General features: G+C 35.1%; 1 protein-coding gene across 3 annotated transcripts; it reads right to left on the reverse strand.

Annotated features, from left to right (window-relative positions):
* Positions 1 to 1031: 1031 nt before the first annotated feature.
* Positions 1032 to 13818, reverse strand: LOC133305335 (villin-4-like). Of its 3 annotated transcripts, none has more exons than XM_061505521.1 (22): positions 13713 to 13818; positions 13442 to 13541; positions 13246 to 13314; positions 12896 to 13132; positions 12576 to 12753; positions 12359 to 12491; positions 11540 to 11702; positions 11305 to 11452; positions 11072 to 11172; positions 7468 to 7623; positions 6757 to 6825; positions 6588 to 6656; positions 6350 to 6487; positions 6090 to 6218; positions 5481 to 5628; positions 5340 to 5350; positions 4342 to 4482; positions 3952 to 4077; positions 3803 to 3868; positions 2089 to 2413; positions 1805 to 1989; positions 1032 to 1661 (listed from the first exon to the last, which is right to left on the reverse strand). In XM_061505521.1, the coding sequence occupies exons 1-22, from the start codon at positions 13766 to 13768 to the stop codon at positions 1548 to 1550; spliced, it is 2862 nt and encodes a 953-aa protein (XP_061361505.1). In that variant the 5' UTR covers positions 13769 to 13818; the 3' UTR covers positions 1032 to 1547. The 3 variants fall into 3 exon arrangements, with proteins under 3 accessions (XP_061361505.1, XP_061361506.1, XP_061361507.1); XM_061505522.1 differs by having other exon boundaries at positions 2074 to 2413; XM_061505523.1 differs by lacking the exon at positions 5340 to 5350 and having other exon boundaries at positions 4342 to 4498; positions 5486 to 5628.
* Positions 13819 to 16593: the final 2775 nt, after the last annotated feature.

Raw genomic sequence — 16593 nt, forward strand, 5'->3', positions numbered from 1 at the left:
TCATTTGAATAGAGAAGTCAAAATGACCACTTTTCTAAGGATACTTTTTATTTATATTCACACTTGTATTTAGACAATTATGCTTTTTTATTCACATTCACAAGTTTATTTAGACGATGTGAATTGCAAATGAATTGCAAAGATTATAAAAATGGTGTTATGCTCTTCATTCAGTTTGATGCATCCGCCATATCGAGTCCTTACGCAAGAACTTAACATAATTGTTTGGCTAGCACATGAAAAAATATTATTTATATTTGGAGTAATTAAACTTCATTAATCTTTGCAATGAGGGTTATAGACTATTACTTGGGGGCAAAAAGATAAAGCAAGTTGATAAGAAATATCTATGTTTTCTCCTTAGCCCAAGTGCTTGGACGCACAATCAGGGGTGTTAATTGGCCGAGCCAGACCCGGCTTTAGTCTTAAAAAACTAAGTCTGTGTTTAAATATATCAGTCTGACCTAACCTGTTATCTGTTATGAATATAATTATCGGCCTATGGCCTAGCTTATTTACAAAAAATAAAAGTCTGGTTTAACCTATTAAAAAAATAAGACAACTAAAATTTATCCAAGCAAAATATACAATCAATAGCACTAATAATTCTACAAAAATTCATAAATTCAATATATATTCAAACAACACAATATAGAACAAAATCATTCAAAAAGTTTGTTTAATTAATAAAATGTGGTGAAATGGATTGAGGAGAAAGAGAGAGCTATTATGAGTAGTAAAAAAAATAAAATAAAAATAAAAATTAGTATACTAGGCCAGTCCGAAAGACTCTAAGACCAGACTTTTGAATTGGAGCTTGAAGTTTTTTTATTAAATGAGTTTTTATACAAATTCAAATCTGATTCCAACAATCAATTCTTAGACATATGAGTTCAGATTTTTACGAGTCGAGGCAAAAGTACTCTACACGCATTATATATGATCAAGGTAAAATGTTGAAACACTGTAATTGAGAAGGAAAAGAAACACACATTTATTTCCAAATAAATAACAAGTATTTTTTACACACTGTACAACTTCATCTCAGTTATCATACAACCTAAGTATTGCAAGCCCAATTGCTGCGCCAAATCAATTTTGAATGAAAAAATGGTTAACAAGAAACCCAAAAAGGCAAGCTCACAAACAACCCTTGCCCAATAAATTTAAATCCAAGCAGCTATCATCAAAGAAAGAACCCTAAACATCAAACCAGTGCAAAGAAAACAAACTCTATTTCTATCTTCAATATGAAAAAGCTTCTTGGGAGCAGAGGCAGCTATGTTAAACACTGATGCAGTCCCTTTCATTCCACATGTTCAGTTTCACAGTGCAAAACAGATAGCAAGCTCCCCGAGCTATGCAATACTCTCCAATCTCCATTCAATAAACAAACGAAATCTCATGCTGGTCTCACTAATCATGAGATTCTACCGTTTAAAGGTGTGTTGCTAAGGGGAAAAAAAATTAAACTTTGACAAGCAAATTCCTTCTTCCTGCAACCTGAACTGCACGGAGCAGACAGAAGGCAAAGCATGCTTTAAGATTCAGAACAACTGAATGGCCATTTTGAGTTTGTTCTGTTTCCATTTTGGCAACTTGTAGAAATCGCTCTTAACCATTCCAAATTTCTCTTTGAACTCCGCAGATGACAAATAAGCCTGTACTCGCATGAAGCTCAAACAATTTAGTACTAAAATGAAATAAAGCTTAATTATAAGATGCAATTTCCCAAAGAACGGAGGAAAAACTAGAAAAAAGATGACAAGAAAAGAGATGCTATATCTACATATTTTCATTATACCTCTCTTTTAGTAACGTCAATGTCTTCTACAGGATCTGTAGAAGCTGTATTAATGCGTTCATATGGGTAAACTGGGACACCTTCATCATCTTCAGCTTCTCCCTCTTGCATACCTTCCTGTATACTGCTCATAGAATCCTCCTTGTCATTTGTCTCAGGGTTTGATTTGGAGGTATCTGAACTCCCTGCACATCATAACAACCAAGAGAAGAGAAAAAGGCATTTACAGTTAGAGCAAATTCTAAAACTAATATCAAATGTCAATGAACTCATCCATTGCATACCTTTCACTGATCGAGGAATCAAATTTTCTCGTGCTGTAGGTTCAAAACTAGAACTAAGTCGAGCTATGGCTGAAGATTTAGATGCCAGATTTGCCGAATCCGGTGTCATAGATTTTGGGTACAGTTTTCTAATCATTGGAGGTGGAGTTGAAAGGTTCCTATCTTTTGGGCTCTCGAAGGTAGCTGCTAGTGCATTAAAGGCTGGAGATCTTCCCCTCACACGAACATGGTCAGCACTAACAGACATGCTCCGTGAACGCTGGGATTTATCTGGCACACTAACAGACCTTCCCCCATAAGATACTGTTGCTCTTCGTTTGGGTTTCTGATAATTCAACAACCAAACAGATAAATGCAGATACAAACAAAATATTGATTAATAGTGCTTTCCCTATAAAGCAATAAGGTAGAGCAAATTAATAGATGAAGTACAGTTATGCTTTGGGTGGAAGGGGATTCGCAAACAGTTATGCAGCTGGTGGATGTCCAATGTGAAAGGCACCATCCACAAGCCCCGTTGGTTAACAAGATTAGAGAATTGACACAAAGATCCTGGACTCTGAAGTTCAGCCATGCCTACAGGGAGGGCAATGCGCTTGCGGATAGACTAGCTGACATGGGTTATTGTTTTGATGATTGGGACATGCATGTTTTTGAACAGCCACCTAGAGATTGTGTTGCTGTCTTAGATACTGATATGAGGGGCATTTCTCATTTAAGAATGTGCCCAGCTTTGTAACCTTTTTTCCGTTAAGTTCAAAAAAAATAATAGATGAAGTACATTAGAATCAGAACTCTCTGAGAGTGAGACACATGTCAGTTAAAGCCCAAAAGAGTATGGTTTTTACATCATGTCAGAACCGTATCCACCCTCTCCTCTACAAAGGATCAGCACTTATTTCAGATCCTTGAATTCAATACTAAGATAATATTCTCTTCAATCAACCCTGTGTAGTTCACTTTCGAAATTACCTAATTTTATTCAACGTAGCAATAAGGAAAGCATGTTTAAAAGTTTCTTCAAGCTTTAATATGAGACCAAGCAACAATTAATTGTAGAAAAGAAGCAGTGTCTTTCTATTATATCATTGACTTCCTGCTGTGACTCTTGGTTGACTCATTTCAAATGCTTATGCCACACTTCAGTATTTATTTATTTATTTTTACCAGGATATCCCTACAGACATTGCGGTAAAACTAATCCATCCAGCCTTCTCCATAATTTTAACTTCCGTTCTCACCCTCAGAGAACGCCTCCCTTTCCACCGCATCCAACTCTTTTTGATAATTAATATAATTGGCACTAAATATGTACAACTTAATGACTACTTTAATCCATTAATCATTATTCACACAGCCTTAATTAGTTCCAGTTATAATGAATTGCTATTTTAAAGTTTTATACATTAGTATACCTATAATCATTACATTAATGAATCAAAAATGGGTTTGAAAAATTCCCTTAGGTAGAAACACAGTTTCATTCCTCAAACTCTTAACAAGGAAAAATGATAATGAAAAGTGATTTTGGTTGGAGACAGAATCCTTTGTAGGATAAAAGTATTTCACTCGTAACAGTTATCAAAGAAAGATATAAAATAAGACGTGACAATAATATGGAAATTCAGACTGAAAGAGTTCCCAGTGGTCACTCCTCGTTCTTCAAAAAGCAGTTATTGAAGATTGTGAAGGAAGCAAAGAAAAAATGGCTTACAATCAAAGGTGGAGCACCCCCATTTTTCATGATTGTAAGCTTCCTTTGAAATGAGTTTCCCAGCATCTACCAAAAAAAGGAATTATCGATAGTCAGAATTTTAAGACTATTCAAAGTCATAAATTATGCTATTACATTGAAAAACTTACTGCAGATTTTGCGGACTCCCATTTAAAGAAGCGAGTGAAGAAAGCTGGCTCACTACCTTCCATGACAGTATATATTGGAGCTAAACGAGATAATTTTTCTAGAAGAAAATCATGCTCAAGAAATTTCTGTACAATTCCAAAGAATAAGTTAAGAATTGCCCACCTGACTTAAGAAATACTAACATGTAAAAGAAATTGAAGACGCTAAGTCAAAAACTTATGGTATTCTAATGATAAAGAGTTGTCACAGTTAAATCCACATTTAAAAAGCTAAAGACAACACATGACCAAGTGGTAAGAAGTTAGATTGATAAAGAACTCTTCAAAATACTAGTCAATAAATTATACTAGTATGTTTATAGCTTCCAGCCAAAGCAAAACCAGTTATACCTCACCAATTGTTAGAGCCTGCATTCTACTCTTGGGATCAACCTGCTGGCCTACCCAAACAAAGATTTCAGAGTGACAATCCAAGATGAAAATATCTTCTGTCATCAAATCATCCTGGGAAAAGTTGTATATCTCTTTCGCCTGCAACCATTGCTTTAGATTAATGCATCGCAGCAGAATAAAGCCAAACATGCATCTTCATAAGCAAAGCATAAGACACAGCAGTAAATTCACCCTTATGCCTGCATATACTAAATGTGCTTTTATTATATGAAATGTCATACTAGAAAAGTGATCAATAATAAATTGGCCAGTCTTTCTGTTAGCATTCTACACCCAAAGTTAGTCTATAAAGGAAGCCAAGATGGCCGTAACCACTTTGCAACATATTATCATGTCCTAAGTCATAACATAGTGTTTTATGTGGATCTGGATAGCTGTATTTTGTTCTATTTTTCCGATCATTATGCCAACCAGGTATATGAGTTTGACTTACACCTTTGTTGTCCGTGTCAGCAACATTTTCAATAAGTGTAAAATTATAATATATCACAAGACATATGATTAAGTGATCAGACACATACAGAATCCCATTATAATAACTTAATGAAAACCCAAAAATGCATCTTTTCAGCCACAGATTTGATTGACAGCGGTGCTGATATTGGAAAAAGTGTCCTCCAAAACTGTATGTCATCCCTATTTTGTAGTTTTTCATTGCTCATCATTCTTAAGGACTCAGATTTATGTTTTACCCATATTATCAGTTTGACCAAACTAGCTTGTTTTTCATTCCTTTTGAATTATTGATATCGTGCTGAAAATGGATTGCATCATTGATCTTTTATCAATGAAGGGAAACTTAACAGGTAAAACATTATAAATGAAATATTGACTAAAAGGCAATAACTTCTATAACATGCCTTCATACCACGGGATCAACCTAAGTCAGAATATTCCAAAATCATGCATATCAACAGATGAGTGGGTGTACACACCTTTAAATTTCCTTCACGTTGGGCAATCAGGCAGGGAAAGAAACCATCACAAACAAGTCAGCCATTTGCCTTCAAGAAGAGAGTGGTCTGGGGGGTGGAGATCAGATAAAGCTTTAGAGCTAACAAGAAATTAGTCCTTACCTTCCGAGAAGTTGCAAGAAAACAGGTGAGGATCATTTTCATCATCCCGCACAATCTTTTGACTGGGATATTCGGATTTTCCTCCTAACAAATCCCAAAACTGTTCAGATTCTGCACCTTCCTTTTGTGGTTTGCATTGTAATTCCGGCTGCAGACAATTGGTGAGCATGTGTATTAATTAATAATCAGTGATATATTTTTTATTTGGGAAAGAATCCGTTTACAAACTTTTTTTATAAATTACACTAAGTATGACCGGTCATACATTTTTGATTGAAGTATGACCGCCGACCAGTCATACTTAGTGTAGTTTGTAAACAAAAAGTTTGTAAATATAACTTTCTCTATTTTGGTAAAATTTCTAGTATGGGTATGTGGCTCGGGGAAATGCCACCTAGTGGGACTGAGCCCAGAACCGATCCAATATAGCCCAATAGCAAGTGAGGTAATAACCAGTATAGTTAACTACTTTTAACGTGAAAACATGTTAAATCTCACCCATTTTTAGCTGCTTGTCCAACATGAATATATTGACAAAAGCAAAACTTTTGGTGTTTGTTTCGATGAATCAAATTTTTCACATTAAGTATATCTTGGAACATGACAGACCTTGATGAAATCCAGCATTCTGTCAACAAGTTCCTGGTCATCTGAAGTTGTAAAACTTCCAGACCAAGTAAAAAGAGTATCCCCACTATGTAGTATGTAGCAATAGGAGGAATTCAAGGAGGATGCAACCTTATTAACAAAAGAAATGAAAAGAAAAATTGTGAGTATATAAATAAAATTGGTAAAATTCAAAGGTGTCAATTGCCCATACAAAAATGAGAGGATAGAGATGGCCATTATAAATAGACAAGATGCCATACCGATTCAACTTGTATAGCTTGCATATTGTCCGGTCCAGAGCCCTGGATGCGGAATAATGCAACACCATCCTCGCTGTATGTCTCATCTGGAATTTCCTTCTCCACAATGTAATTCTTGTATCCATCACTAAGTCCACCCTGATAGACAATTGAAATAAATGACCGTAATAAAGAAAAAATAAGTTATTTATATAAAGAGGTTTTTTCTTAGGTACCCGGATATCAGAATCCCACAAACCTTATAAACAATAAAGCTTTGGAGGATGGAATGAAATTGAATTGGTTCACTGCCTTCATAAATACGAGCCTTCAATCAATCACACATGGATAACATCAATAAGAACATAAGCTGTGAGCACACATAATCTCTCAACAAATTGAAAATAACACATTTGAAGGTAAATTACCAGGGAAGGAAGAAACTTCATTGACTCAACCATTTTGCTTGCTTGTGCAAGAGCTGAAGCTCTTTCTTCCTAATTTCAACAAAGAAAGCTTGTAAGGAATGCAGGCTGTTGAGATATATAGTTCCACATTGGTTGTATGTGCAACTAATGTGGAGTTTATAAGGCTTTGGGCACTCCCACCCTTTGAGCTGACTCTTGGGGTGGTGTATCCCAAGGTTCTTTACATAGTATCAGAGCCTCGCCGCCTCCCCCCCCACTTTCTCTTGTGGCATTTCTTAGCACAGGTAGGCTGAGCCTGTTGCATTGTCCACTCTTCAAGCCCAATGGGCTCTTGTGTGAGGGGACGTGTTAAGATATATAGTCCCACATTGGTTGTATGTGCAACTAATGTGGAGTTTATAAGGCCTTGGACACTCCCACCCTTTGAGCTAGCTCTTGGGGTGGTGTATCCCAAGGTTCTTTACACAGGCTAATGCAAATTTATAGCAACACTAAATTAAGTTTTGCATTTATTCAACACTTTCTGGTCCCAAGAACAGTTACCAGTGCTGGGTGTAAAGTGTAACGAAATATATAAGCTGTGACTCACTAATATAGTTTTGAACTCCAGACAAATATTTTGCAGCCAGATTTTTAGTTTTTTTACGTAAATAAATCATCATAAACACACGTTGCAAGAAGAACTAGAATAAATCAATTCAAAGCTTTCACCTCAACGCTATTATTTCCAATCCATGTTCCTATCAGATGCTCTTCCTTATCTTCTCCAGGATATGAATACTGAAAGATGTAGCAATCTCCATTATAAAACTTTGACTGATCAGTGGCTGGAAGAAGAATCTTTTCCTGACCATTCACACGCCAAACCTATGCAGTTACGGTAAAGATCTTGTTAGCAACAGAAGCAATTAAGCAAGAGAGATGTAGCAAATTAAGTACACATTCAAATCATAATCAGTCCATCCAAATAGGGAGAAGCACAGAACATATCTTTTGAAATCCTCAAGGGATACTAATCATCAGATGCTCATGAAGCAATACAAAATATTGGCTAACATATCAACTACAACCATTCATAAAACTCTGGAAACAACTTTCACCTTGATGCCTTAAGTCTCAACAATAATTTTGATAAAAATTAAGATATGTCATTGAACCCTTAAATCCTAACATAGTGGAATGTGGGAAAATTCTTGGACTCACCAAAGTAAAAGGATTCTAGGCAAAAGAGCTTGTGTAAAGCCTTAAAGGAGTTACACCTAATACCAGTAGGAGAAAAAAAATAATTTTAAAGTTGACCGGCACCTAATTGAATCTAAAAAAAAGGGGGTCTAAGTAGGATTTTGGTCCATATTGTTTCCATCTATTTGGGTTTTGGTTCATCAGGGACCAACAGCTTCGTACGTAGAAACTATGAAAACCAATCTTTTGCGGAAAAAATAGGGACTGAATCCTAAATGAGTAGAAACTATAGGGATTAAAACCCAAATGAGTGGAAAATATATGAACAGATACTGTAATCGTAGGGATCAAAACCCAAATTAGTGAAAATATAGGGACCAGTAAGAAAATAGACTACAAGCACTAAAACCCAAATGGATAGAAACTATAGGGACCAAAATCTTATTTAAACCGAAAATAAATATGATAATAAATTGTTTAAGGACTAACAATTAGCAGGTCAATCAAAAAGTAAACTATTTGAATTACAGAGATTTAGGTAGGGAAAAAAATAGAGAGAATAAAGACTGAATAATCTCAAATTCATAATGATTTGATATAAAGGACATGTTACTAAAGATAAAGCAATAACCCTTATTTATACTAATAATAGACTCCTATTTCTGATTAAGGAAACAAATCATGAAGCATAAGGAATTATGGAAACCGATCCTAAGAGATCATCTATGATACTCTAATCTATTTTAAGATATAATGATATTATCATGGAAACCAATCTTAAGATATCATCTAAGATACTCTAAACTATTGTAAAATATAATCATGATAATGTGAAATATCCTCTCGATATTCTAACATAAACTAAGGATCATAGATTTGATATTTATACATCCGATTTGTGTAGGAAGTATCATGTTTTCTATTCTACATTACATCCCTTACCTAATTCTAGATTCATTTCTTACAGAAAATATTAAGCATCTTCTCAGCTTGTTCTAAATGAACCAACATTAATCTAGGTTTCACATATTCGAAGCATATGATAGAATACATGATGCACTTACACAGTTGGCCCATTGTACATGGTCCAACCATTGACAGCTCAGAGTCAACCAAAGTTGTGGCCCAATAAGTATGGCCCAGTTATTGAAAGAAGCAGTGATTTGAAATATAATAAATTACGATCAAATCCAATTCCCAGTAAAGCAACAGATATGATTTTGATTTATTTGGCAAGAAAAAAAAAGCAACACATTTGGTATGATTTGAGATATACGATTTTGGACGTATTTTGAATGATTTAATTGTAATTACTTATTTATTTTTAGAACTAATTATTGTTATATTTATTTTAGGAAGTTTTCTTATTTTTAGGATTTTAGATTTTTGAATTTTGAATCAATTTGTAATTAGTCTATAAAAGAGTGCTTATGACCAAGTTGAATTTGTTATTTTGATAATTATAATTGAGAACCAGAGGTTACTCTTTTGTGAAAATCCTAACTTTCTATTTAGCCACTTTTCTAAGCGCTTTCGGCATCATTTGGTATCAGAGCATTAGATTGCCTTCAACCAAAGGCTGAGCAGAATCATAGAGGTCATCGATGGCGGAGTCGTGAAGATAAGGGACGTGGATTCCTGAAGGAGACAGACAACCGCATCAAATAGACTCGCGTGACATAGAAAATGACGAGCTCGGAAGGTGGATCCAGGATTTGAAGCACCAACTTGAGCAAGCGTTGGATAAGAAAATCCAAGTTTTGGAGCGACTACTTATGCCGGCACAGAGAAAGAGAATTCAAGATTTGGACCGACGACTCGTGCGGGTATGCATGAAAATTCAAATTTTGAAGCGAACTCTTGTGGAGGTGCAGAGCATGGAAATCAAATATTTAGAGCGGCGACTTGCGTTGACAAAGTTGGGCATTCAATCCGAAGAAGGAACGGAATTAGAGGACAAATCTGATAACGAAGAAGAGGATGTCAATCCCTTGGAGATTCTAAACCAGGGACAGAATTGGGAAGTACAACCTGAAAATCTGTTCACTCTTCAAGATATGCAAATCAACATTTCTGTCTTTGATATCCACGATCATAACATAGTTTATGATGATTATCCGATTGATGATAATTATCCCATTTATGATGATTATCCATCTTATGATGAAGATTCAATTTATGATGATTATCCGATTGATAATGATTATCTCATTTATGATGATTATCCATTTTATGATGAAGATTCAATTTATGGTGATAATCCAATCTATGATAAATCTGGTGGAGGATCAGATTATGAAGATCTAATAGAGGAAGATTTATCATTTGAGTTTTTGTCTAAAGAAATTGATATCAGTGAATATGAAGCAGAGATTCAAGGATGAATCTTTTTTTAGTAGGAGAGAATGATGCACTTACAGTTGGCCCATTGTACGTGGCCCAACCATTGACTCGAGAAGCTTAGAGTCAACCAGAGTTGTGGCCCAATTGTTGAAAGAAGCAGTGATTTGAAATATAGCAAATTACGATCAAATCCAAGTTCCAATAAAGCAGCAGATATGATTTTGATTTATTTGGCAAGAAAAGTAAAGCAATACATTTGATGTGGTTTGAGATATAAGATTTGGGATGTATTTTGAATGATTTAATTGTAATTACTTATTTATTTTTAGAAGCTAATCATTGTTATATTTATTTTAGGAAGTTTTCTTATTTTTAGGATTTTAGATTTTTGAATTTTGAATCAATTTGTAATTAGTCTATAAAAGGGTGTTTATGACCCTTATTCTAGGAGTTGAATTTTGTTATTTTGATAATTATAATTGAGAACCGGAGGGAGGGTTACTCTTTTATGAAAATCTTAACTTTTTGTTTAGTCACTTTTCTATGCGCTTTCAGCATCAATACACCTCTTATGTATTGTAAGCTTCTCATTTTGATGATTATATTTAGAATGGGAGACAAGTGGAGTTCTAAGGATACAATGATCGTGATTCTAAAGATTCTCTTATTAGAAGAAATTGATTAGATAAGGGATATAAGACCACTGAAAAATTAAAAGAAATATCAATAAAAGTTAGATCATGAGATATCAGCTCCGATGAATTATTTGCTGTACAAACTAGTAGACTACCTGCAAATGTCCCGTGCAATCTATGTAAGGTTGAGGTTCTTCTTTTACTGGATCAGCTTTCAAAAGACCCTTGACATCCAATCCTTGACGTTTTAGAAGTGCTAGAGAATCATACATTAGACACAAATTAGAAGAACACTAAAACAGTCTGGCAAATGATCTGATGAAACCAATTTAAAGGTGAAGAAACCTATTCAGGCCAACAACAACTGCAAAATTTAATTAAAACTAACCTGCTACCTTGCCGCGACCATCTTCAGACATTGTTACAGGAGTTGTCTCAGGCCAAGAATCAAACTTGGACCTGAACATCACTGTTTCAAATCCTTCAATTATACGGATTATTTGGGATTTTGGTCGATCAGTAACACTGACTAACTCCTGTTTTTTGGTCAACAGCAATTCAAGAGTCATTAAAACTGAGAGCAAAATGCTCAACGATAATGAGAAAGAAACAAGAGGTGTTACATCTGCAGCTCTGCTTGCACTTTTTCTGTCATCAAGAGATGTGTTTCTTCCCATCCACGCAAACACTTCCAACCCACAATCTAGAATATAGCATTTGTTTGTGTCCAGTAATTCCTTAGTCAAAGAATCAGTTTCAATAGGATCTGCCTTCCCTTTTTCGACACTGGAAAGTGATAATTTCATTATAACTTGAGCATTATGGAATCTAACATTTCAATATAATAAATAAAATTCATCTATGTACTTGTCACAATAATTAATATCTGTAAAGAACCACTTCAACCCAAAACCTTAAAGTGTGTTGGGTGAAGGTTTTTTTAATAGTTTATATTATTCTCTAACACACCCCGTCAGGTAAGAGCCATTTGGGCTTGAAACGTGGATATTGCATAGGCCAAATTTTATTTTATTTTTACCTTATGCTTATTTAATTTTACAAGCAAGGGGCGGTGAGGATCGAACTCGTGACGTCATTGAAGCTCTGATACCATGTAAAGAACCACTTCAACCTAAAATCTTAAGGTGTTGGGTGAATATCTTTTTAATGGTTTATATTATTCTTTAACAGTGTCATTACCAAATACTCACATTATCAACATACACAACTTTAGGCTATAAGCATAGTAAATTTATAGCACTCTTACCACAAGTTTGCAGACGAAGGGGAACAAAAACAGTAGGTGAAAGAGTATGATTACAAACACATTCAAACATTGATGAATTGCATCCAAATATTATTTTGCTAAAAAAAGAAAGGAATATGCTGACAGTGCAAATACAAATGAAAATTCCAGTGGGAAAACTGAAACAGCATATTACCAAAGCAACTTTGGAGGATGAGAATCAGCAGGCTTATCATCATCATTGACTGTTTTCCGAGGAAGAGGAGCGAAGCCCCCAAAGAAACCCCAGAATTCTCCAGTTTCAGAATCAGACATCAGCTTTCCGTCCTCTGCATGGAAGTTCAAGTATATACATACAATTAGTGATACGAAGCAATCACCTTTAAAACTTTAAAATATACTTGTACACTTACCAATAGCAGCTACCTCACATTTTCCATCATGGTAGGTATCCTTAATATACTGTACAACTTCCAATGCTTTAGCTCTTTCTTGAATAGATGAATTGGAACCGTTAAATTGGAAGATTTTGGACTCAGTGTCCAGAATAAAAATATCATCATGGTTGAGTGAAGATCGTGCAAATGGAACCTATAATCATCACAAGCAGCTAATCAACAAGCAGAAAATAATGTTTATTTAAATGTGTGGTGTCTGTATACTGGTGCACAATAATAATATACAAGACTCAAACCTCAATGAGTCAATGGCAGAGGAATAATGTCAAACTTGCCTCTTTGACATGTACAACATGTTTCCCTTTGCATACAAACAGTCGTGTCTTATGTTCTTCAGCCTCAACATGTTTGAAACCTGAGGCAATTCCACCTTCTTGAGGTATGATACATGGTTTGAAATAAGAAAGGAGCTTTTCAGTTTCATGACCCTGTACTTCACGATACTGAACAGCACGTCCTCCTAGAGCTGCATCCAACTCAACTGTCTTAAGGGCAGCAGCACCAGCTTCATCCTATTTTGAAGTTATGATCACCGGTGAGCAGACAAACAGAATGGAAATTACATCAAATATCAAAACCAAAAAAGGGTGGAGGGGAATAGCAATATATAAACAGCAAAACTTACCTGACTGGTGTCTTTACCAAGCCAGTAATGGATATCATGGCGCAAAGCACCACTTTTTGAAGCAGTTGTCTACATGAAGAGGATAAGAAAAATGAAAACATTGACACAAATACAAATACAAGCTTCTTGCAAAAATGGATACCAAAATGAGGCTAGCATTCTATGAATGAACAACCATGGGGAAAATATGGCTTACCTTCAAGATCACATAGGAGTCCCCGGTGAAAAACTTCCCATAAGAAGACTGAGGGATGAGAACCGGATTAAAATTCTCAATACGCCATATTTCAAGTCCACTGAGTATGGTTAAGGAGAACAATGCAGAAGCACTGGAAAGTGTGCAGGCAAGAAATAAAAACTAAGCATAGAACAGAACCAAATGTAGGAGCAACCTTGAACTATGTCAGCATCAAAATATGATAAATCAGAAACAGCACAATATATTGTTGTTAACGAGTGCAGGATACGCCTTTTGTCCAGCTCCTTTGAAAGCTGGATCCAAATCTCTCATAGAAACGGCCATAGTATTCTTCTACTATTTGGTCTTCCACAACCTAGCCTGAATATATTAAACAATTACCCTGAAAGAAAAGCATGAATCATATGATGAACGTAGTCATCTAGAAAGGTAAACTCTAAATGGTCTATGGCTGAAGCTGACATATAGTGTGTGAAAAAAGTAAATGCTTCCACTAACTTCTTTCAACTAAGAAAATTTGGCCCAGAATAACTTCATTTGGAAAGAAAACAAAGAGCTATAGATGATATAAAAGCACGTTTAATTGATCCTTCGGTGTAGGGGGACCAATAATAAATGATAAAACTGTAAGCCAAGCCAAATTATGGTTTTATGCTACTATTAAATGAGCTCATATTCCCTGAGATACAATAAAAAAAAACTGCTACTGACTTAAATTTATCCTGGGTAAATAACATTTTAAGTTTGCACTACACAAATTATCTTTAGGCCACTTCTCCACCTGATATTAATGGCCACATAAACTCAAATGTGGATCATAAGTTCTGCACACTGCATTGTTCACCACCACTCATATAACCTCTTCACCTTCAAATGCACCAACTTATATCCAGCATACCACTGAAATTTTGGTAGCTCAACAACTGCAAGAATTATCTATGGAAAATTTCATGACCTTTTTTTGCATTGAATGTCCCCAGTTAAAACTTCCTCATCTTGGCCTGTACAAAACAACAACCACATCATCCGTACCGTAGATTCGTTAAGTTGCCTCAAAATACTTTGCAATCTGATAATACCAGATTATAGCACTACAATTTTGTCAAACTTTGTTTCCCCATCTGTGGATCACCAAGTAGTTTGATTATAGTTGGGTATTATAAGGAATAACATTAGCTGTCCAAAAAATTCCGTATGTATAAATTCCAATTTCCTATATTAACTCTAGAATTACCAATCACAATTAAGAAGTCCAATTACAAAACTTAAAGAACTAATTTACGTATATTAATGTTCCTCAGGTTATGATATACTTATTGTAAAGTTTAAGCTGGAGCAAAAAGAACACACACACATATCCTCACAGGTGCATGCAATAAATACGCTGTACAGAACTTCACAAAAAACATGTAACGCTACATTTTTCAAAGTTCCAACTAAACTTTGATATCCTCTATTTAAACAACAGACCAATCTAGAAACGAAGCAAAATTCAGAAAAAGCTTATATGCACTTAAACCAGTGAAACAAACAATGAAACGCATTCCAGGCCTCAATATTTCCAAAATTCGATAAACCAATAAGAAGAAGAAAAAAAAATGGAGAATAGAGAGAGAAAGGGAGGGAACGATGAATGCCAAACGTGCTTATCAGTTATCACCAACGGCAACAAAACCCAACCAACACGCAAACACACACGCACACATGAACAGTAAAAACTGAAATTCAGAAATTTAAATTAAATTCACCAAAGTTTGTTTGTTTGTCCGGAACGGTCAAAATCACAAATGTGAAACTGAGAGAAAAAGAAACCTCAGCCATTCAATTCAACTCAATCACATTGAGAAAAGTCCCTGTCTTAAGCACAGTGTTAATGCCTTAAAACGGTATCAATATTTAATAAAACTAAATGCAATTGGGATGAGACGTGAGACTTGAGAATTTCGGATGGATTGAAAAGTTGTAAACGAAACACAGTTTCAAAATAACAATAAGAGAATGGAAATTAATGAATTCAAAATGGGGGAAAGGCGAAACAATGAACACAAGTACCTTTTTTTACCGATCACCTACACGAGAAATTTCGTTGTTGTTTCTACTTTTATTTTAGTGGGTAAATACTGAACATGCCTGTAAACAAGTTTTTTCTCTTTTCTTTTCTTTTCTTTTCTTTTTACCTTTGGGGTTGTGAAATTAATTTTTTTTTTTATTTTTTTTTATTTTGAGGAGAAGAGAGTGTGCGAGAAAGAGTTCGTGAATGGTTGGTAACGGAGGAAGCTGACCTCCGCATTGTGAGGATTGGACGCGAGAAAGAGAGAAACAGGGAAACTGAACTGAAGTCACCGATTAATGCTATTATTCATGCAATGCAATTGCCATCCAAGTCTAAGGTGGGGCTGCTTGCTAGGAACTTTGGTAATGGTATGGTAGAGAAAATGTGTCAAGTACGTCTCTCTTGTATAGTTAAATAACGGGGAGACTTATATTTATAAGTTTTTTCTTACAATATTAGGGATAATATATTTCAGTATATAGTGTATTATTCCTAATACATAATATAATTTGTAAGAATTTGTAAAATAAAATTTGTAAATATTATCGGGATAGACAATTTACATAATACACAAATTGCAAACGAAAAGAAAAAGAGGGAGAGAGAGAAAATTGACACGGTGATTTACCCTGATTCATCCAATGTAGATTACGTCTAGCTTGTCTATAGTATATTCACTTCACCGTCACTTTTTACAATCACTCGGTTTACAAAGAGAATATAAATAGAATTGGAAAACCCTAACAATATCTATTTATGGGTCCAACCAAGCCTAAACTACTAAGAAAAAGGAAAAATAACAATAAATAAGAGGCCCACAACAGTACGTGGCCTCTATGAGCTTGGGGGCGCTGCCCCTCGGACCCCCGCCCACTCACCTGGAAAAGGAATTTCAAATGCCTTTCTACTAACCCCAATAACAAAAACTTTCATCAGCACGCAAAGTATAAACCATACCCAATAAATATAAGCCTTCCTGTTAAATAATAGTATAAATATTTTTAGCCAAAAAGTGCATATAAATTAAATTCTTTAACATAAGTTCTTGGCTAGATGGATTTGTAATTGTATAGCATCTTGCTGGAAGAAGAAAACA

Source organism: Gastrolobium bilobum, unplaced genomic scaffold, assembly GCF_033153095.1.
Source record: "Gastrolobium bilobum isolate Gb01-03AN ecotype WA unplaced genomic scaffold, APGP_CSIRO_Gbil_v1 utg1221, whole genome shotgun sequence".
In the NCBI taxonomy this organism is placed as follows: Eukaryota; Viridiplantae; Streptophyta; class Magnoliopsida; order Fabales; family Fabaceae; genus Gastrolobium; species Gastrolobium bilobum.

Coding starts and splice junctions, on each gene's coding strand:
- LOC133305335 (XM_061505522.1), bottom strand. CDS start 13,768: ATGGCCGTTTCTATGAGAGATTTGGATCCAGCTTTCAAAGGAGCTGGA. Junction 3,869..3,951: donor GGGAGTCCGCAAAATCTGCA/GTAAGTTTTTCA, acceptor TTTTTTTGGTAG/ATGCTGGGAAACTCATTTCA. Junction 1,662..1,804: donor TTGACGTTACTAAAAGAGAG/GTATAATGAAAA, acceptor ATGCGAGTACAG/GCTTATTTGTCATCTGCGGA.